The sequence below is a fragment of the Balaenoptera borealis genome, assembly GCF_965194805.1.
Source record: "Balaenoptera borealis genome assembly, chromosome: 11".
Lineage (NCBI taxonomy): Eukaryota > Metazoa > Chordata > Mammalia > Artiodactyla > Balaenopteridae > Balaenoptera > Balaenoptera borealis.
In genome coordinates, this window is record NC_138868.1 from 92,557,869 (window position 1) to 92,581,483 (window position 23,615).

The following is a 23,615-nucleotide window of genomic DNA, read 5'->3' on the forward strand; positions in this document are numbered from 1 at the left end:
AATAAGAGTTCAGGTTCATTTTTCATTCAATTCTCTCCAAAGAAATGATCAAGAATAGGCATACAAAATTAAAACGAAAATAAGGGAAGGGTAGAGAAACATATTTACTGTGCACCTACAAGTACCCCAGGAAACAGGTCCTTTACCTGGATTATCTCTTTTATTCCTCCTAGCAGGTGCCTAGTGAAAAACAAAGGACCTATGTGAAACTTAATAAACCTTCATAAGCGGCCTTTAAATAGAAGTGCTGGCTTTCTTTTTAAGATTCTGGATTGGTGCCCAAAACCAAATGTCTCATTAAAAGTTTAGAGCGATCGAATTGTTGTAAGGAATATTTGTAATTATTTAAATCAGAAAGTAGTATACTAAGAATCACAATGAAGGATCCTCACATCATAAACCACGAAACCCCATCACCTTATTACTTAATGTTATAATCATGACTCTGGCTACTTTTTAAAACATGCATCAGAAAACCAATAAATGAAAAGATTAAAGCTGTCAACCTCTTAGAATTCCCGAAGTTATGAAAAATGAGAATTCTTTAGCACCTATTCCATCTTTAAAGATGGAGAAGGAGGGAGAGTTCACAGCAAAGAAAGTCATTCTACAAATTTCTCCTGGTTATTTTCCCATAGTTCCCCAAAGGCAACAAGAAGCACGTGGTAAGAAGTGGTAGGAAATAATAGAAGATCCTCCACTAGGGGTAAACTTACCTGTAATGTTTTATTCTCTTTAAGATCCAACCCAAACACATTGTGCCTCTTCACCTTCAAGAAGTCAGCATTGAGGCCATCGTCCTCCTCATCATCATCTCTGTCCAAGAACTGCACAGGAACTTCTCTGTTCTTCTGTGACTCTTTGTTGCTAGGGACAGATTGAGGTTGAGACCCTTTTGTTTTTCCCAGTTTCTCTTCCATTTCTTCTTCACATTCTTTCTCTTCTTCCTCTTCATCACTAATACCACGAGCCAGTCTGTACTCTGTCCCTTCTGCTATTTTCCCACTTTTGTGGAGAATAGACATTTTCTCATTGAAGTAGGCTCTAAATTCTTCCACTTCATCATTGGTGAGGGAGAGAGTCCTTGGCTCAATTACTTTATTATCTTGGCTCACTACCAGTTCTTTGTTGGGTTGTTTTTGCATTCTCTGAAGAAATCTTACCCGTGGTGCCACAGCAAGACCAAGAGACCTTAAATATGAGCAAATGAAAACAGTTACCTCAGTACACTGATGGTGTGTTTATGAGTTTATTATGAAATGGTTTCTCAGGAGTTGAGATTTTTGGAACTTTTTTTTTAAGAAAATGTTCCTCTGAGATACAACTCAATCTTGACACGTTAGGTGATCTAAAAGATAATGAATACCTGTCAGAAAATATTGGAGACACCCCATTTTCCACTATGACGGTAACACAGTTAACAAAATGAAGGGCATGAGACCAGATACAAGGAAACAGTGCAACTACTAGATCTGCCTATTTCCAGTATAACTCTCTCAGCCTCAGCTTTCTCAAATGTGAGATAACAATACCTACCAGGCCTATCTCACAGTTGTTTTAAATATCTGATGTACTAACTATATGAAAATACTTTGTAAAATATAAATACTAAAGCTGGAAAAGACATGACCATGCAAGAACCAAACACAGTTCTCTGCAACGAATGCACTCAAGTATTATCATCCTCCCTTCTAACACACAAAATGTGGCACAATCACTTCTATAAAAAAGGATTTTTAAAATTGAGACCAAAAAAGAAAAAAAAATCTTATTTTCTCCTTCTAAGATCAAGATTTACTTTATGGTCAGGTCTTTCCCAGCTTCTAAGTTCCCACAGATGGATTGAAAAGAAACTCTTAAAGCAAGGCCTGCTGTAATAAAAAGCTAACATTAGAAAATGGACCGACTGCCTTTTTCCTATAAGACACAATTCACAGAAACTGAGAGGTGTGGTTGTAAAACCTGGACTCATAAATAGAACTGTTGAGGTTAAAATCCTGGCTCTGTCACCTATTAGCTGTATGATCAAAGGACATTATTAAACCTCTCTATACCTCAGTTCTCTCATCTGCAAAATGGCATGACAAGAGCACCTACATTATAGGGTCATTATAAAAATAAAATGAGTTCACAGAGGCAATGCATCTAAAAGAGTGCCTAGCACACACGCAGCCACTACTGAGCACTTGTCATTATTACTGTTATAGGGGATACAGTTAGGATCACAAACTCAGTACGCATCAGAGCATTTCTCTCAATGTATTACAGTTACGTTTACATGTCTTTCTCTGCTACTAAACTTGGACCTCCTTTAAGGTAGAAGTACATAACCGTACATCTATAATTTTAATGCCTAGCTCAATGAACTAGACATATTAGGTATTTAAAACATATTTCTTTAATTTTCAAAAAAGTATTTTACTAATGTAAATAAATAAATATTTCTTCAGTAAAATAGTTTTTTAAACCTTTATTTTATCCTACATACATAGCACTGTTTTAGGTATCAAAGGCTTCTAAAGGAAATTATAGATCAAGGAAATTATACATCTAAAATCCACAAAAATTAAATTAAAACACCAAGTTAAACTGTACCAGTAATTTAGGCTCAGAATTTAACTTTCTGCTTCCCTAAGCATCACCAATAAAAAGCAAAGGTCTTCAACTGTAAACAGATGAGATTTACTGGCATCTGTGGCAACAAAATGTCCCCTAAATATGGCCCTGCAGCATTAAAAGACCTTTGCCTCTCCTCTTTGCTAATATCTCAGCTGTGTCAATGAGAAAACCAGGAAACCAGGATAGAACTTCATAAAGTACAAAAATCAGCTAATAACCTAAACCATGAATCATATTCAGAAATTGTAAAATTCGTAAAGAGATAAGCAAACAAAAACATGTCATCCATGGCACGTGATTTTCCATCCATTACCTAAACAAAAAGTCAGTGACCTTACTTTGTTATCTAGCAAATTAAATGGCTCTAAAATGTTACAACTGACAAATTACCTGTTATACTGAACTTGCAATCTAACATGAAGAATGGAAAACAGCAGTTCACTCGGATGCAAGTTTTTATTAGACTCAACTTAAAGGTAAAGGTACTCGAATTCCTGGAAAGCAGGCCAAATACACAGACCTTGCTTTGAAAGTATATATTTCATCACAGACTAGGAGATTTCAATCTGACATTCAAAGTATGAGTAACCTTAAGGGTGCTTCTATAGGATTTTGTCAATGCTTTTCCCACAGGTGGGACCCCATTGAAAAACAGATGCTCCTCCTTTATACCTGAAAAGGTTAGGAAAAAAAATCCTTCAAATACTAAGCCAAAACAAGACCAAGAGTTCCATTTTCATATAATAGTAACCACAATTACTAAAGAGAGACATTTTGCCATGGTAACTGTGAGCACCTGTAAGAAACACCAAGACACAAAGAATATCCAGGCAATAAGCAGCATGGGAAACCAATCTAAAAGCAGGGAAGAACTGACAAAGAGACTTGCATCCAAAGCATAAAAAGAACTATAGTAAACCAAGCCAGCTTTTTAGAAAACAAGAGGACTACAGACATTTAAAGATTTCAAAGAATGCTTGTCAATTGCTCTCCATCTCCTTCAAGCCCAAACTACAGGAAACTGCCAGTGTAACTTTCAGGAATTCATACTTACAAGTAAGAAACTTCTTCCTGACTGAAAATCCTGACTGAACTGAATGCTCAATAAGTTTTCTACAGTTTATATAATCTTTTTCTCTGCAAATCTTCAACAGATTCTTTTAAGGTAAGGCAGAGTGGTTTAAACTAAGACTCTCAGAACCAGGTTTCAAACAAATTCCCTCTAACTTTAAGGATTCACAAGCAAAACTATAATATGAATACTTACAGGGCATATTCAGGTATAGGTAACTTGCTCACATCAAATACTTCTTTATCCTTCATCAGATACACTGAACGTATGTAGGAGACAAAACACTGTAAACATAAAAGGTTGAAGTGTAAGATATATACTAGTCAGAAATAGAAAATGAATTTTAACTGAGATAAAAAAATTAATCAAAGGGATAAATTCAATAGTAGTGAAAAACCTCAAAAATAGCTGAGTATATGTCATCCCACAAAAGCAAAAAACCTACCTTTTTCGAATTGTAATATTAGAAAAGACTTTAAATTTGGTTTCATCAAGCCAACTCAACATAAAACATAACCTTCTCAAAAAGCTATTCTAGAAGTTAATATCATTCAGGTGCATTAATAGGGAAAAACACAGGCTTTGGAATAATACCGTTGAAATCTGAGCCCCACATCTTACTAGCTGAGCAAGTTTCTCATTTCTCGTCAGTTTCCTCATCTATCGAACATAATATAACAGTACCTTCTACTTAGAGTGTTATGAGAATTAAATGAGAAAAATGCATGTAGAATACTTGGCATTTCTTCTGGAATACATTAAGTACCAATGAATACCAGTTATAAGTAATAATTATTACTTGAAAACATCCTTTGACTACTACAACAAAATAAAATTTTACTGTACTTATATTAAGCTTAACAAAATCATAACAGGAAAAGTTTATTCCTAAAGCTTTTTCTTTTTTATTATAATTTCAAGTAATTACTTGTCATTATAATTTCAAGTAATCTGTCATTAACTTGTAATATTTTTCTTCTGTTTGTGTTAAAAAAAAAAGAAAGAAAGTAAACTATCTTTATGCCAAGAGCTATTACAAACTAAAAAGTAAACATGTCCTGGATCCTCTGTCAGTCTGTAAAATAAACAGGCAGCAAAGATGGTGAAACACATGTAAGCAGGAGCTTTATTTTTTGATTTCAAAATTAATTTTTGTAAAATATATTTAATTTCCATTTCTATATTTCCTAAACTTCACATTTTCTCTAACTTTACACTAATCCTTTCTTCAAACCATTTACACTAATCTTCAAACCATTTTCCCTGTCTCCATAGGCATTAAAATGAATAATTCAAGGATAATTTTTTCCCCTACAATCGTCCACAAGAAATCATCCCAGTTGCTTATTGTTTTTGTTCTATCCAGATTATAATCAAAAGCTAGAAAATCGCTTCTGTGAAATTAGATAGCTTGCTGCAGCTGACAACAGTTAGCCGTTCTGCTAAACCATGCGTGACACCCATTAAATCACATCATTTATTTCAATGTGCTTTTCTATAATCTTGTTCTGGAAGGCTCATTTGTTATACACAGAAACCAGTGAAACGACATCCTTCCAGTGTTTCATATTTCCTGATTCATAATAGAATGACCTAAGTATGCACAAAGTCATGACATCAGAATTCATGTATATTATTTTCAAATGTGCATACTATTTCCAAAGCTTCTAAAAGATTTAACTCCTAGCTTAAAGTATGTCTGCTAGGCAAAACATGCACACAAATGTTTCCATGCCTAAATATATGCCCAAAAACTAAGAAAAAAAAATCTGTTTAAAGACCCTTTTCATTAGATTTCAGGTGAAGTGAGCTTACAGAAGTTTAACTACGCACAGTTCATTATTTGGTTATCTTATACTTTGGAATTAATTTCTCCTGATGTATCATGGAAGTTCTGAAGAAAGACCTGGATTTAAATCTTAGGTCTGCCACTTAACAGCTACGTCACCCTGGATAATTTTTAATTTCCTCAGCTCCTATTTTCCCATCTATAAAATCAAATCAATATCACCTACCTCACAGGTTGTTGGCAAGATTAGATAACACAATGCATATCAAACTGTCATGTAAAAAAAAAAAAAAAAACCAAACTGTCATGTAATAGGGTCATGCTGCAGCTAAGTGCCTAGCACATACTAAGCATCTGAGTTTTAGCTTTCATCATTAATGTTGGTATTTTAAGCACAGCGACAATAATTTGATAAAATATAACCTAAGTTAATTTTTTGAACATAAGATCTTCTCTTTAAATAAAACTTCTTTGCTTAGAATATCCAGTTTCAAAACCATCACACAAAAGGCTGACTACTGACTTTTTCTGCTCAGGCTCCTCTATATACTGAGGATGCCCTTTCCATGCCTCCTCTTTATTTTCTTCCTCCAATCTCTGAATCCCTACTCTTTAACTCATTGTTGAGTTATGGGAGATGCAGATGTAGATATCCTATGTAGATCTCGTAACTAAAATATAAGTAAAAGAGTATTGAAAATGAAGAACTTCATAACAGGGACTCAAATATTTGTCAATTCAAAGATTGGACAGCTGTAAGCGCAACGCAAAATAATTTCACATCTTCCTTTTCTAAAGATCTACTGCTGGGTACTCTAAGCACTAAAAAATAAGTATACCTAAAAGTGACAATTCTTTGTGTATTTGCTATTCAAGAGGATTTCTAAGTCCAAAAAAAGCAGTTTGGGAACACTGTCACACTTATAGATTAAAATCTCATTCCTAAAGAGAATTTAGCAAGAGTGCTATGCTTTCTAGAAATTTAACCTAATATAAGATATTAATTTTAGGGCTTCCCTGGTGGCGCAGTGGTTGAGACTCTGCCTGCCAATGCAGGGGACACGGGTTCGAGCCCTGGTCTGGGAAGATCCCACATGCCGCAGAGCAACTAGGCCCGTGAGCCACAATTACTGAGCCTGCGCATCTGGAGCCTGTGCTCCGCGACAAGAGAGGCCGCGATAACGAGAGGCCCGTGCACCGCAATGAAGAGTGGCCCCCACTTGCCGCAACTAGAGAAAGCCCTCCCACAGAAACGAAGACCCAACACAGCCATAAATAAATAAATAAATAAATAAATAAACCCAAAGTTAAAAAAAAAAGATATTAATTTTACAGTCAAGAAAGTGCAGTCAGAAGTTAATAATAACTTTACTGAAGAAATCAAAAGTTGATAACTTTATCAAGTATATTAGAAATCCAGCCATTGTGCACTTAAAAATCATTAAGAGGATTTTCTATATGTCTGACAAGATTATGGACAAATAATAGACATTTTTCCAAGTTACTATAAGAAATATATACTTTTAGGACTTCCCTAGTGGTCCAGTGGTTAAGACTCCATGCTGCCACTGCATGGGACACGGGTTCAATCCCTGGTTGGGGAACTAAGATCCCACATGCCACGCGGTGCAGCCAAAAAATTTTTTTTAAAAAAGAAAGAAAGAAATACATAATATTTTCGAAGTTAAAGAGTAAGTTAAATTTACCTGAACATTATACTACCTGAATATCTGAAGCATAACTATGCAACCTAGAAGTAGTAGAAAATGATACAACATAACTTAATTATATGCTCTATTCCAGTGAAGGTATCAAATTCAAAAATGACTTACCCTTTGAGCTCTTTCTTTTAAATCTTGATCTTGAGCTAAAAACGATTCCAATTTTTTCTGAACATCTGTAAGTTTTTCTGGATTGATTCTTTTGTAACAAAAAGATAAAGGTTAAACTAAGACATCTCAATTTCAGAAACTGAAAACAGTACATAGCATTTTCTATTTTCCTCAGTATTTTTATAACTTATAACATTATTTCTCATCTATGACCCAGATTAGACTGAAATTACACTAGACAGAAATTTGACTCTGCATATTTTGAATAATGCAGGAAAAAGAAATGTAAAATTAGACATTTTCTCTAAACAACCCATGCTGAGTGAGTGAAAGATTAGGTTAACACCACAATTAGCAATGTTCACTTCTTAAGTCTTTAAGGATAGAAAGTAGCCTCTTGTGGGAGGTGGATCATCAATGAAATGGAATAAATGAAAGCAAACGTCATTTTTATATGATTTCCATTTTCAGTCAAATACCGTAAAACAAAAGTCAAATAATAAACAAGTAGCCAAGGATATAAATAGTTTTCCTTATCTAGAAATCAGGCATAACATAATAGAATGGTTACTTAAATCTGCCCAGGTTTAGAATGAAAATTACAGCAAAGAATGTAATTCTTACAAGCATCTATTCTAGGTTTCACAAAGGAAACTCCACTTGTTTCCCTGATTTTAGACTGAATAATTTTGTTCCCGAAAAGCTGGAGTGGTAATAGGTGGTGGCAGATGAGGTGTTTTTTACTTTTTTTAATTACAGAAAATATCAAAATATACAAAGGTAGAAAACTTTCACTCAGCCTCAACAATTATCAACTCACACCCAATCTTGTTTCATCTAAACTCTTATCCACTCCTCCACCACATCTCACCACCCTCCCAGGTTATTTTCCTCCAAATGAAAGTAGGGTGTTTCAAGGGTCCCAATATAAGTGAGACTACAATCAATTCTGCTGACACTTCAATCTAAACATCTTCAATGACAGGAGAGGACAATCCTCTGAAATAGACAGACAACCCCAAAAATAAGTTCATCCAAGAGGTTTAATCCTTTCAACCATCAATGCCTCCTGATGCTAATAAGTTCTCTTTTTCATCTTGTTTTCTCCGCTGACAGTCTTCTAAAAAAGTTGTTAAAAACAAAACAAACAAAAAGTCCAAAATCAGACAGCAGAAAAGCTTAGAGGGAGGAGGGAATTAGGTATACATAATTAGGCATAATAATTCCATGCCTTCATTTTTCTAACAATAATATCAAGACAGCAAATAGTTCTTACTTGATTTCCTTCACAGGCACTTTCTTCTGAAGAAGCTGCTGCACCATCCCTTTTTCTTCTGAGGGAAGCAAAATTAATAAAGCTTCACCATCCTCTTTGTACCTAGACAAAAAACAAACAAAATCTCTTCCACATTAATGCAATCTGCACTTTACATTTTAACAGTCTGATGAACAGGTAACAAGAAAGCAAGTTCACCAAATTAGTAAATATTAGGAATACCATTTTTTTTAACATCTGTGACAACAGAAAACTAGGGCTCTTGAACACCTTTCTCAAAATTCATCACTAGTTACAGTTCCCATTGATTTTTAGGCTATACCACAGTAGAAGAAACAAATCAATTAAGAAGAATTTCTTAAATAACGGTCTACTATAGCAAGGAGACAATTTCTCATTCAAGTCACAAGACTGCTGTAATAAAACTAATCATTTAATAAACATGGCTCCCAATACATTAAGGAAATCTAATCATCTTCCTGGAGATTTTTCTTCTATGTTGGGAATAACATGGTTCAGAGTTCAGAGGCATCAGTTATAAGGAATGGATCTCTGCTCCGCTGAAAAACTTACCTCTAATCCGTGATTTCTCTTCCTTCACCTAGTATAGGTGCACCATCAAAAATTTCTATGTAAGTGGGCCATAAGGCACCCCATAGTTACTTAAGCTTCTCGTGCTACTTATATACAGATTTCCTTGACACCTTAGATATTACATGCAAGCAGTAAGACAGAACAGAATCAGGTATTTGTAGAAATTTCTTAAAGACACAAAAGAAAAAGTAATCTCAAAGCATTCTCTTCAGGGTTCATGCTATAAATATGAGGGGCAAATAAATTTTTATAGTTAACCAAATAAACTATTTACTGAGAAACTTTGTGCCAGGTATAAATTGTGAAGAACACAAATAAATAGAAGATGAATATCCCTGCCTTCAGTGATCCAACAATATGGTTACCAGAAAAGACAAACTCACACAAAAGCAAGAGACTCAAAAAACAGTCCCAAAATGGTAAATCACCAAGTGTCAAAGGATAACCACTGGCAATAAAGCGCCATGAACTCAGAAGTGAAAGGAGGACACTAAGGGTTAGCCAGAGAAAAAGAGAAACATGTCACAGCAGATGGAATTTGAGGTGGGCCTTAAAAATGGATAGAAAGGGAAAAGCTAAGGTATTCCAAAGAGGAAAAAATGGCATGAACAAAGGAGCAGGAACCAGAAAATACAAGACAAACACAGAGTAAACTAAAGATAGGAGAAATTCAACTGAAGCCAGTGTATGTAAGTGCACAGCAGGAAAGATTGCCGGAAGGTACATGAGAGTCTGGTTTTAGAGGACCTTGGATAAGTCTCTAGAGAGACCAACTACCACTGTATAGAAGCAGACCTTTATCACTGTACACTGGAGGGAAACTGACTTTGTTGACTTATTGTCAATCCAAAGACTGAAGAGCAATTTTTACCTCACATGTTGATTTCAAAATTCTATTCCTACACAAAAGGGTAAAAAAACTCCAGTGTAATACCATTACAAAAGTATGTGTGTTTATATATTTTTATGTGTACCCAGACACATAGAAATGTATGAAATAAAACATCAAAAGTATTAAAAGGTTTAAGTTAATTCATAAATTAAAAAAAATTAAGGGGCTACTATATGCCAGGCACTGAAATAGAGTGATAAAACAGATACAGTTCTGGCTGTCACAGAGCTTACAGACTATTAGGGATAGACATAAAACCCATAATAACAACAAAGTGATATGACTGCTACAGTAGACATATGGGAAGCTACAAGAACACATAACACAGAGCTCTACACAATGTGCTCTAGGAGTTTAAAAAAAAAAAACTGCCCCGAGAAAATGACATCTAAGAGCTGAGATTTAAAGAACAATTAGGAATTAGTCAACTGCTAGGGGAGAGTCAAGTTTTCCTCAGGGAAAACAGCATTTGAGAGAGTCCAGTTGGTAGTCTTGTCTACTTCGTGCTTGTTCGTTTTATCCATGTTTTCTAAATGCTTGTGTATTAAACAGGGAGACGAGAGTAACTAAGCATGCATTTACTCCTTTTACAAAGAATCTGTTTCGTAACTGAAAAACTTCTTCACTGTATTTTAATACAGACTAGTATGACCCAAATGTTTCATCTTAATTTACTATGAAGAAATATGAATTTAAAGCATTTCCCCTAAGAACTGTTGGACTAAACTATCTGTGAGCAGAAATTATTAGTCTATGAAGTAGTGAGGCAACTGAACAAACAAGATATCTGAGAGACATCACAACTTCTGAAATTCTAAAATTTTACCAAGGACAGGGTGAAGGTCAAAGAGGACAGATATCAGTTAATACTGATTCACTATGTATGCACTTACCAAATACCCTCAAAGCAGCCCAACTCGAGGTAAAATCAGTTACCTTCATAAGTAAAAAAGCTTATTTCATGTGGCACAAAGAAAAACAATTAGGAATAAGGGAGATGAGTGGTTGAAGGATAACAAACGTTTCTAACATTCTACATCCAAATTCAGAGATGGAGAGAGAAAATAAAAAGGCTTCCAAAGTCTACTTAGGCCAGAGCTGTAGCAAAGGGGTAAAGAGAAATCTCTAGGATATCAAAAAGGAATCCAATGAAGAGCTCGATCTTCAGACTGACTCATAAGCAAGAATAAGTCTAACCATCTACATCTATCTTATCTACCCATTCATGCATCCAGGGATAATCTAGGAGGATAAGTCACAAGTAAAGTCATAAAGGAGCCATATTCAAACCTTTAACAGAATATACCTAACAGAATATACACATAAAAGGCTAAGGTTAAGACAGACTGCAACACTGAAATTTAGAAGAAAAAGATTCCCAAAGGAAAATGGAAAAACATGTCCAAAGTCGCATCCCACAGAGCAAGCATCTTTTAATAAAGATCATCACTGGTTATTTTACCTATTTTACATCACACACATTTTTTCCCAGAAACAATGTAGAGCACAAATTATCTCCCACATACCAACACTCAAAATTTTCCAGTAAGCTTTTATTTCAAAAAGAAAAGCACTTTTAAAAAAGCATAAGCACATTTGTCCCCCCTTTTTTAAAATGCTTACAAGAATAATCTATTTACCCATGAGCTAGCGTTTATATTTCCAAAGCAATATCCAAGGCCCAAGGCTAAATATATGCATAGAGAAATAAATGTTCTTCATAAGACCTACATTTTAAAGTTCTATATATTTAGACAGATTATTTTAAGAAACACTGTAGGCATCAAAAAAAAAAAAAGCTCTGCATCTGAAACACAACAAAAAGTCTCATTTTTACCATCAGTGTTAATACCATGTTACATTTATGTAACTCTTCAGAATTTATAATAAGCTTCATTTTACATTAATTTGCCAATCTTAAAAGCAAGCAACCAATAGAGGAAGCAAATAAAAAAGCTCCTGAAAGGCCAAGAAATTGGCCTAAATAAATAATCAGCTGATGACTACACTTTCAATTCCATACTCCTTTTCAACTATACCAGGATTCTGTCCAGAAAGAAGGATCCTCAATAGATTGATCCTAACTGTCTGATATCAGGAAACTTACTTCTACACCCTACAGCTCACTTGTATCTCTAGCTAAAATAGGAGATCCAGACCACTGACTCTTGGATCCCAATGGTAATTCTTCCACTGAAATAACCTTGAAACAATATGGCCAGAGGAAGGGAAAAAGGCCTTGCCATTCTGGCAATAGTTTGCCTCCTACCCAAGAGTCATTAATCCTCCAATGCAGATTCCTCAACACAAACTCCATTCTAGTTGAGTTTTTAAATGGCCCTTAAACCTTGCTCACTCCTACCTTCAACAACTGCTGCAGCAGGATCTGACAGTGTTCACAACTGCCACTCTGAGTTCTCCCAGCCTGGTTCTCCAGGTTATCAATCAGGTTATAAAAGAATGTTTAGAATGATTCGACTTTTGTCATTTAAAAATATATATATACAAACATACACGAAAAAGAAATTTTTCTAGGTGGTAGAATTTGGGTGGTTTAACTGTTTTGCCCATTGTCTCAAATTTGTATAATAAATAAGCATTTCTTTTGTAATAAAACACAAGTTATCAAAAACAAGTAAAAACTTTATAAGCTTTGAAAATCTACATCTTTTATATAATTCTTACCTTGTTTAACACATCCTAGTACTACCAATATTAGTGTATTCTCTTATCTTGACCACTAAATTAACATGTATGAATCTGACTTTCAGACCTAACATATATCGTATGTACCTAAAAGCTGGTAACTAAATATTTGGTGGGTGAAAAAATGCAAACAAACCACTAGAAGTTGCACTAGCAGATGAAATACTGGATTTGGAATCAAGAGAACTGATTTCAAGTCCCAGTTCTACTATTCATTAGCTTTATAACCTTGGATAATGAGTCATTTTATCACTATATATTGCATTTTCTTATTTATAAATAACACAGTTTGAATGAGACGATATAGGTCCCTTTAGGACCTTAATTCTACACCTGTGACTGTATTAATATACTAGTCATTGTTCACAATACAAGTATGATCAAGAGGTGGAGAAATGGGGACAACTGTTGGTCACACTCTGCTATGCCACAGCCCTTCTCTCTTTTGTCCCCGCCCTGTGTCTGCTTCTATTCTCCCTATGCCTTAGCCTTACCTGTGGCAACCAGCCCCAAGAGTTCCTAACACTGTGGGAGGACAGTGCAGTCAGCCATGCAGAGGCAGACAGACAGCCATAAGAATCAGGGTCCAATTGTTCTGCTCCTCCTGCACAACGTGGTACAAAGGAGAGCTTATTCCAGGATCTAAAGATACTACACGAGATTTAAAAAAGAAAAAGACAGACTGGGAAATGTTCCGGGAAAGATGAAGTCATCTGCAGCCTAAGATCTTAGAAATACAAACAGGTATACCACATAGGCGCAACAGTTTGACAAATGAGGTTCACCATAAAATAACTGGAAAGAAACCAAGCTGGCTAACATGCGTTGTATGGAAAGCTTCTAGCAAACTGATTAAGCATAAGGATTTATGAAGTTCACAGGGAAAGGGCAGAAATCATTAAACTCCGTCAACTCTGTCCCCAGAAAAGAATTTTTTTTTGAAAAAGACTAAAGTTTTAATAGATTAAAAATAAAAAGAAAACCTATACAAAAGTGGTACTGATACTACCTAAAATTATACTTTTAGGAACCTGAGGGATATGATTAATCCCATTTTACAAAAGAAACCGAGGCTTAAAGAAGTTAAGAACACAAGGTCCAAGGGTACACAGCCATCAGGTGACAGAGCCATGTCCAAACCTAAACTTCTTGACTTTTAAGGACAGTGTTTGATCAACTATGGGATATCTGTCTCTCACAGTCCAAATAAACAAGGAAAACGCATATATTTTTAGTTTACCCTCATGACTATGAATGGCAGCAAACTTAAATAGAAATATCTACCTTCCTTCTCCAAGTACCTGCCTTTCATACATTCTAGAAGCCCTGCATGGAAGCAACGGCCACTAGACTTCATTAAATGAAAACGGCTAGTTTGGGACACACTGACAAGAACATGAGCTGTAGAGTCAGAAAGACCCAAGTATAAATCTCAGCCATGGTACATCCTGAGTGATCTTAGACACATTTTACCTCAGAATCTCTGAGAAACAGTTTTTTAATAAGAAGACCTCTCTCATAAGGTTATTATAAAAGCTAAATGAGTTCATTCATATTCACCCAGCTATGTGTTAGGAAGTGAATGGCTAAGCCACAACCCATCATTCACTGTGGAGGTGCAGAAGGGGGCAGGGAAGGAGCTACCCTGGCCAAAAAAACAAGTGATATAGTCAAACCTCCTCGTAAACATACCAATGACAAGCCTCCTGGGAAACAAACATGGTAGATCTGCTAGCATGATGAGAGTCCTCATCTATGAGATACTAAGACGATGTACCAGGTTTGTTTACAGTCTATGCATTTAAGGAGTAGGTCTCTGGGGTCAGCTTTGTAACTATACCAGTGGCCCATCTGTGTAAATGATAAACCTCATATACCACTTAGAGACTCTGAGGTTAATCTGGGCCACAGCACACCCTGATGTGGCAAGAATGCACCTGCAGAGCTGTAATGGAGGTCCCAGACCTCTTCCTGCTTCACCTATACCGCGTGATTACCTCTGTACTTGAAATTACATACTAGTGAAGTTTGACATTAGGTGTGGTAGGCAGCTTCTAAATTACTGGCTCCCAATACAGTAAGTTCCCTACCCACAAATCTTCAAGTTGCGAACTTTCAAAGATGCGAACGTGCGTTCGCATGTCCAATCACGTACGTTAGTTCATGTGTCTGGCGTACATTGTCATGTGCATGCAAACTCTACAAGTGGTTGTGCTTTTTGTGTACTTTACTGTACAGTACTGTATAGAGTACAGTAATACTGTACAGTATCGTTATTTCAAGCTAGATCTGCAAGAGGACAACTTCATTGAACTCTTTGCTGTATACCACGAGGAGCTTACTAATGAAGACCTGATGGAATTGGAAGCCCAGAGAAAGGACCAAGAGAGACAAGAGGAAGAAGTAACTGAAGAACCGAAGAGATTCACGACGCAGGAAATGGCAAGGGAATTTTCTTTATTTGAGGAGGCACTGGTAAGTTTTTTAGGCATAGGACCCTAATGTAGAACGGTACACAAAGGTTGCAGCAGCCATTCAGAATGCAATCCAGTGCTACCATGTCATCTATGATGAGAAAAAAAGAGCTATTACCTAGACATCACTGGATTGTTTTTTCAAGAGGGTAGATAGAGTTGAATCCAACAAGGAACCAGAAACCGTGCCATCAACGTCAGGCGTGAGTGAAACTGCAGCTTGCCCTACATCTCCCACTGCTGACAATCCTTCAGTTCTACCATCTCCCACCTCCTCTCCCTCCTCCAGTCAGTAACTCTTCTTGCCTGTTCACTCGATGCCAGCACCTGTATGTGAGCTGTCGTACTATACTACTGTACTCTTCAAGGTACTGTACTGTAAGACTTTAAATGTTTTCTTTATTTTTTGTGTTTGTTTTTTACGTATTATTTGTGTGAAAAGTATTATAAACCTATTACAGTACAGTACTATATAGCCGATTGTGTTGGTTGGGTACCTAGGTTAACTTTGTTGGACTTACAAACAAATTGGACTTACGAACGCGCTCTCAGAACGGAACTCGTTTGTATGTAGGGGACTTAACTGTAATCTGGGCCTCCTGGCCAAGATGAAGTGTTGACACTGCTCTTGGCAGTGATTTTTTGTGTGTGACACCAAAAGCAAAGGCAACAAAAGCAAAAACAAACAAGTGGGACTACATCAAACTAAAAAGCTCCTGCACAGAAAAGGAAACCATCGACAAAATAAAAAGGCAACCTACTGAATGGGAGAACATATTTGCAAACCATATATCTGGTAAGTTCTAAAATATTCAAGGAGGCTTCCCTGGTGGCGCAGTGGTTAAGAATCCGCCTGCAAATGCAGGGGACATGGGTTGAAGCGCTGGTCAGGGAAGATCCCACATGCGGCGGAGCAACTAAGCCCATGCGCCACAACTACTGAGCCTGCACTCTAGAGCCCGCAAGCCACAGCTACTGAGCCCACGTGCCACAACTACTGAAGCCCACGTGCCTAGAGCCCGTGCTCTGCAACGAGAGAAGCCACCGCAATGAGAAGCCTGCGCACCACAATGAAGAGTAGCCCCCGCTCACCACAACTAGAGAAAAGTCCGCACGCAGCAACGAAGACCCAATGCAGCCATAAATAAATAAATAAATAAATTTATTTTAAAAACCAAAATAAAATAAAATAAAATATTCAAGGAATTCACACAATAGCAAAAACCAAAGAATCTCATTCAAAAAATGGGCAGTAGACATTTTTTTCAAAGAAGACATACAAATGGTCAACAGGTACATGAAAAGGTTCTTAACATCACTAATCATCAGAGAAATGCAAATCAAAACCACTATAAGATATCACCTCACACCTGTCAGAATGGCTATTATACAAAAGATTGGAAATGACAAGTGTTGACAAGGATGTGGACAAAAGGGAACCCTTGTGCACTGTTGGTGGGAATGTAAATTGGTGCAGTCAGTATAGAAAACAGTATGGAGGTTCCTCAAAAAAATTAAAAATAGAACTACCATGTGATCCAGCAATTCCACTTAAGGGTATTTATCCAAAGAAAAGAAAAACAATAACTCAAAAAGATATATGCACCCCCATGTTCACTGCAGCATTATTTACAATTGCCAAGATAATGGAAGCAACCTAAGTGTCCACCAATGGATGAATGGATAAAGAAGATGTAGTATATATATACAATGGAATATTATTTGGCATTAAAAAGAATGAAATTTTGCCATTTGCAACAACATGAAAGGACCTTAAGGGCATTACACTATAGAAAATATGTCAGGAGCAGGTGGGGCAAAAATAGATTTAAAAAAATAATAAGTGAAATAAGTCAGAGAAAGACAAATACTGTATGATCTCACTTATACGTGGAATCTAAAAACAAACAAACAAAAAACCAAGCTCATAGATACAGAGAACAGACTGGTGGTTGCCAGGGGCAGGGGGCAGGGAGTAGACAAAATGGGAGAAGGGGAACAAAATTCCAGTTATAAAATAAGTCATGCGGATGTAACGTACAGCACGGTGACTACAGTTAATAATACTGTACTGTATATTTGAAAGTTGCTAAGAGAGTAGACCTTAAAAGTTCTCATCACAAGAAAAAAAATTCTGTAACTATGTATGGTAACAGATTAGACTTATTTTGATGATCATTTTGCAAAATATACAAGTACTGAATTGTTATGTTGTACACCTGAAACTAATATAATGTTGTACGTCAATTATTAAAAAAAAAAAACGGAGTTTGACTTCTGAGTCTAGGTCATAAAAGACATTGCTGCTTCCACCGTACTCCTTCCCCTCTCATTTGCTCTCTCTGATGAGGCCAGCTGCCACATTGTGAGAAGCCCTCTGAAGAGGAGGACCACATGGAAAGGAATTGAAAGACACCTCTGACCAACAGCCAGCAAGAGAATGAATCCTGTCAACAAGCACACGCATGAGCTTGGAAAGAGACCCAGCCCCAGTTGAGCCTTAAAGTACCTGTGACACCTTGATTTGCAACCGTGTGACAGATCAAGAGCCAGAGGACCCAGACGAGCCCCACCTGAATTCCTGACCCACAGATACCATGAGATAATATATGGTTCTTGCTTCAAGCCACTAAGTTGTGGGGTAATTCATTACATCATAATAAATAATTTATGTGTTATCTCTGACTCATGAGTCTGATTTGAAAAACTAATTGTGTTATCTCAAGTGCCTCCTCCATTCCAGACCCTGTTCTAAGTGCTCTGGAACCATCAATTAAGTAGACAAACTCCTTTGCCTTTATGGAGCTTACAGTCTTATGAAGAGAAAAAGAAAAAAACAATAAATAAAATAAGTAAATGCTCTAGTATATTTGAAGGTGATAAGTGCTATGGAAAAAAGATAATATAGAGCAAGGTAAGGAGGAGTGGTTGGGGCAGTGTAAAGAAAGACAGCCATGTGGATACTTGAGGAAAAAGCATTCCAGTGGAAGAAGCATAATATAAAGGCTTTGAGGCAAAAATATGCCTGGCATGCAGGAGAAATAGCAAGACCAGTGTGGAGCAAGGGAACAAGCGGAGAATAATAACAAGCGGAGAAAAACAGGAAATAAGATTGGAGGGGGGTTGAATAGCATAGGCCCAGTAGGTCACTGGCTTTTACTCTGAGTGAAATGGGGAGCCATCAGAGGAGTCCCATGATCTGAGTTGTGTTTTTAAAGGATCACTCTGTCTGCTATATTGAGAATAGACAGCAGGAGAGCAAGGGGGAAGTGCTAGGAAATAAGAGACCCCTAAGAAATATCAGCCCCCTTATCTACCTCTCTAGCTATAGTGGTCATACTCTACCCCAGCTCAGTGCTTTTTGACGCAAAATAAAGCATTGGTTTTGCCTTTTTGCTTTAAATCCTAGATAACAACAAAGGCAGAAGGCCATGTGAGGAAGCACCAGCCTCTATCTAGGAGGAGCTGAGTAAAGTTAGCAGCTTCAGTCAACGAAGGAATCAAAGTAATAAGAATTTTCACTAGCAAAGACTGTTCCTATCTTATACCTAAGATATACACAGTATGTTTCAGTAAATTAATGCTCATGGAAATTGTCTTTTCACTTTTATTATTTCAATTTACAAACCAATTAAAGACACTACTTAAAAAATTCTCATTATCTATTCCATAAAGTACTAGTATTTACCACAAACCATGAACTCTGCACAAGTTATCACATTAGAAATTTTAACTACTTCCCATCTTCATATTTGCTGTTGTTAATCTAAACTGATGTAAGCCAGTGTGCAATGCAAAGGACTGGCCTCTGCTGCCCCCTACTGGAATCACATTTTGCTACCTAAATCTCCCACAAAATCTGAGATCCACAAAATGCAGCCAGGCAAATAAGGCTCAGTTGAAATACTGCTGGAATTTTACCACTACTCTGGAAAACCAAGCAGTTACATATATAAAGTCCCAACTCTTATATATAAACTCCCAACTGTTTAAATATACACAGTTATATATAAGCTCCCGTCTTCCACCCACAGACCCCTACTGCCCAAATAAAAGCATTTTAAAAATTAGGAGTATCTGATATGTAAGGACTTTCCATTCCCAAATCCTTTTTATTTTCAACTGAGCATTTTTATAAGAAATAGAAGAGCTTGGTTTTATGAGTACTAAAAACTACAAGCCCTAAAGACATTCGCTTTTAAGTGGTAGAATGTATCACAGAACACGGCTTTAAAAAACTATATTCATATTCCTTGCCTCATTTGTCTCCTAAACGAGATCATTTTGTTAAAAGGGGTGTGGATATTTAAGAAAACAGAAATTTCTCTCAATTGCTAAAGATCAAAAGAATTTTAAATAGGTGAATAAATTAAAACAGAATAAAGCACTTAAGGCAACAAGTACCTAAACCACCCTTTATTTTTAGCTAAAACAGAGAAAGGAAAAAAACAGATTCCCCAAACCTTAGCTATTCTGCCACAAAGCAGTGAATTCATTTCTCTATATTTATATAGTATAGTTCACTTCCAAAAGCAAGCACTATCTGGCAACCTAGTTTTAATTACAGCATATACACAGGATTTTAATTAGTTTAGAACTTTAATTTAGCTTTTATTCAATTCAATTATCCAGTCTGATGGCCCACAAAACTTTCTAATTATCTCTAAGCCCATTAATGGTAACTTTTAACTTTTTGCAGTTTGGTTCTTTTTTTTATTAGACTGACAAAGAAAAAATAAGCATTACATATCCTAAACCTTTCCACTAACTATGCATCTAAACAGTCAATTCAAAATATTTTTAATTGGTTACAAAGAGTCAAACAGGCTTGTACTTTAAAAATTAATGACCATATTAGAAACTACATTATAATAGTTTTTTAAATTGGTATTCTCTCTTCAAACACAATCATTGTGATGTTGTACCTCCTCTTCACCTCCACAGTCATTAAAACCAATTTAATGCTTACCATGGCATGTTCAACTACATAAGATTTTTAACGACTTCTCCAAGAACCAAGCACCCTGAAATATTTCCCCTTCTTGAAACTTTTCCTGATATACTGAGATGTCAAATAATCTTCATATAGGATGAATAATTTTAAAATACTGCTAAATGTATTCTATAAAGGAATCAGTTTAACCTGTCCATGCCCACACCATTGGCACATCTAAAAAGCCTGTCTGGCCTGGTCCAATACACTAATGATAGATGATATCCACCAACCTCACCTATCCAGAGGCCCACAGGGCCACGAAATGCAAATGTGTGCACAGATACATGTACAAATTCATACATGCTACACATTTACTGAGGAGAATTAAACAGTGGTGAAATATTAATTCCACCAACCACTACTAATGACTTCTCTAAATATGTCACTATGAAAGATAATCCAAACATGTACCCAACACAAAGACCTCTGATGCACCATGTACCTTCTTACAAAATGGAAAACAAAGCTGCTGTTCTACCTATGTTCCATTTACTTAGATCCCACTAGAAACCAAAAGGTTACCAGTCTAAAGACAAGTCTGTCTGAATGTACAATGAAATCATACACAGAGCCTAGTTCTAACTCTATTACTTGCTCAAATTATATAATTAATTACAATAAAAAAGACTTACTTTTGAATCCTCTAGTACAATCCTACTGTTAAATAGTTTTATCTTTCACTATTGTACTAATCTCTCCTTTCCTTCTTCATGCTGGTCAAAAGAAATGCATTTAATTTAAATGAGTACATTTTGATCATAGCCCATGTTTAACAGCCCACAGGGTAAATCTGAATCAATCGAAAAATGTTTAAACATTAAAACAGTTTATGAAAATTAGAAAATTATAGGAAGAAGGAGCTCTATACCCTGTTAGGCTGTAGAACAGGAAAAACCTCCACTTCAACTGAAACAACAACAAAATTGACCAAATACAAACAAAAAAACTTTTTCCCTTTAAAGCCATCCAAGAACAGTAGATACAAAGAAATTTAAGAGACTCAACTCCAAAGGGACTTCCTAGATAAGCAAAGGATAGAGGACACATTCAAACTTGAGGCCACTGGCTGAAATGGGTGCAGGGCAGGTAGAAAAGCAAGCCTGCTGGCGAATGACAGACTTTGCTCAGATGAGGATTTCTTTTTTTTTTTTTAAGATTTATTTATTATTTATTTATTTTATTTATTTTTGGCTGCATCAGGTCTTTTAGTTGCGGCATGCGGAATCTTCGTTGAGGCATGTGGGATCTTTCGTTGTGGCGCACGGGCTCTTCGTTGCAGTGCACAGACTCTTTGTCGCGGTGCACGGGCTTCTCTCTAGTTGCTGCGTGTGGGTTTTTTCTCTTCTCCAGTTGTGGCGCACAGGCTCCAGGGCGCGAGGGCTCTGTAGTGTGCAGCACGCAGGCTCTCTACTCAAGGCACGCGAGCTCAGCAGTTGTGGCAAGCGGGCTTAGTTGCCCCACGGCATGTGGGACCTTACTTCCCAGACCAGGGATCGAACCCGTGCCCCCTGCATTGCAAGGCGAATTCTTTACCACTGGACCACCAGGGAAGTCCCTAGATGAGGATTTAAATCTTGGGTCTTAAAGATCCTGCCCTCCCTGGGAACTCATTAAATAGAAGTTGGTGGCTTAATAATCAGAAGTAACTTGGTCCATTTAAACCAACAGTTCGTATCTCTTCCATCATTAAGCATTAATGTCTCACTGACATCCATATTATAAATACTCATGCAGTTTTGATGAGAAAGAAAATGTAAAACCAAAGAGATAGTCCATCATAACCAATCACAACCTTATTGTGATTATTATTCACGTTGTTTCCAATTTTCTTTTTTAAACGAAATGTACCCACATTTGAAGAACCTCATATTTGAATCTATGTGAGGTAAAAATGCCTGTTAATAAGCTCACACCTCAAAAACCTACAGAAATCTCTGAAAGAAAACTTTAGTTAGTAGGGGGGTTTTTGTGACTCAGAAAGATTATAACCTCTCAGGAGACAAAAATGTCTATTTCTCTTTGCATGTGTAAACCTAAGAGAGTTGCCATGCGTTCTCATGACTGCAACAAAATTAGAGATAGGAGTAAATAATCAATCACATTCTACTGAAATTATGCATTTTATTGCCTGTATTCCCTCTAGGTTTCAAGATGAACGAGGTCAGGAATCATGTCTGTTTTGCTCGTTTTATCTCCTACTATGTACAATGCCTGGCACTTAATATGTATTTGTTAAATCCATATAGAACAAATGAATGAGTGAATCCAGATTACTTTCAGCTCTAACGTCTTTATGATTTTCTATTTTATGGTTTTATTATATGAATCTATGGTTCTTTGGTGCAACAATTTTAAGCAAAATGTATTTTAAACATATACCAGTAGTATTCAATAGAACTTTTCACAATGATGGAAATGTTCTATACCTGCTCTGTTCAAGATGTGGTATTAGCAGTTTAAATGTGACTAGTGTGACTGAGAAACTGTATTTTTATTTTAATTTAATTTTACTTAATTGAAATTTAAATAGCCACATGTTGCAAGTGGTTGCAGTACTGCATGGCACACAGACCACTCCTTAACTTTAGGGAACAATGTTTTACAACTGACTAGGGGTTCAGTGTTTGGAGATGCTTATGGAAAGGATCACATTTTACGATATGGACACATAGAACTCTTGTATTTTCTAGTAGTCCCTCTCTCAAAAAAAATTATCAAGAGTAGATGGGGGGCTTCCCTGGTGGTGCAGTGGTTGAGAATCTGCCTGCCAATGCAGGGGACACGGGTTCGAGCCCTGGTCTGGGAAGATCCCACATGCCGCGGAGTGACTAGGCCTGTGAGCCACAATTGCTGAGCCTGCGCGTCTGAAGCCTGTGCTCCACAACAAGAGAGGCCACGATAGTGAGAGGCCCGCACACCACGATGAAGAGTGGTCCCCGCTTGCCACAACTAGAGAAAGCCCTCGCACAGAAACGAAGACCCAACACAGTCATAAATAAATAAATTAATTAATTAAATTTTTTAAAAAAAGAGTAGATGGGATTTGAGTCTGAGTTAAAATACAGAAAGATATATTATATAGCACATAGTTAACAGAGGAAGAAATATCTTGTATCAAGTTGCCTCCCAAGAACTTGTATCTGCCAATCAAAACTGAACCCAACTGTTTCTCCTCTGTGAAGTTTTCTTCTCTACTTCCGCTGTAGCTCCATAAAACTTCTGTCAATACCTCTAATACTGTATATGCCTCTACTATAGACTGTTTTCAAGGTACTAAAACGTCCTTAATGGAATGGACACTATATCTTATTTTCATGCAGAAGCTCACACCAGGCCTAATCCAGTACCTCACACGTGGTTGGTCT

At 36.6% G+C, this 23,615-nt stretch overlaps 1 protein-coding gene across 2 annotated transcripts in view; it reads right to left on the reverse strand.

The window, feature by feature from the left end:
• The window catches only part of DDX10 (DEAD-box helicase 10), a 248,912-nt gene that overhangs the window by 198,611 nt on the left and 26,686 nt on the right, over window positions 1–23,615 (reverse strand). For both annotated transcript variants that reach the window (XM_082343478.1, XM_082343479.1), the window contains exons 10-13: window positions 8,589–8,690; window positions 7,313–7,400; window positions 3,887–3,975; window positions 717–1,191 (exon numbers count right to left, since the gene is read on the reverse strand). In XM_082343478.1, the coding sequence (XP_082199604.1) occupies window positions 717–1,191; window positions 3,887–3,975; window positions 7,313–7,400; window positions 8,589–8,690 (754 nt within the window). The remainder of the gene's footprint in view (window positions 1–716; window positions 1,192–3,886; window positions 3,976–7,312; window positions 7,401–8,588; window positions 8,691–23,615) is intronic.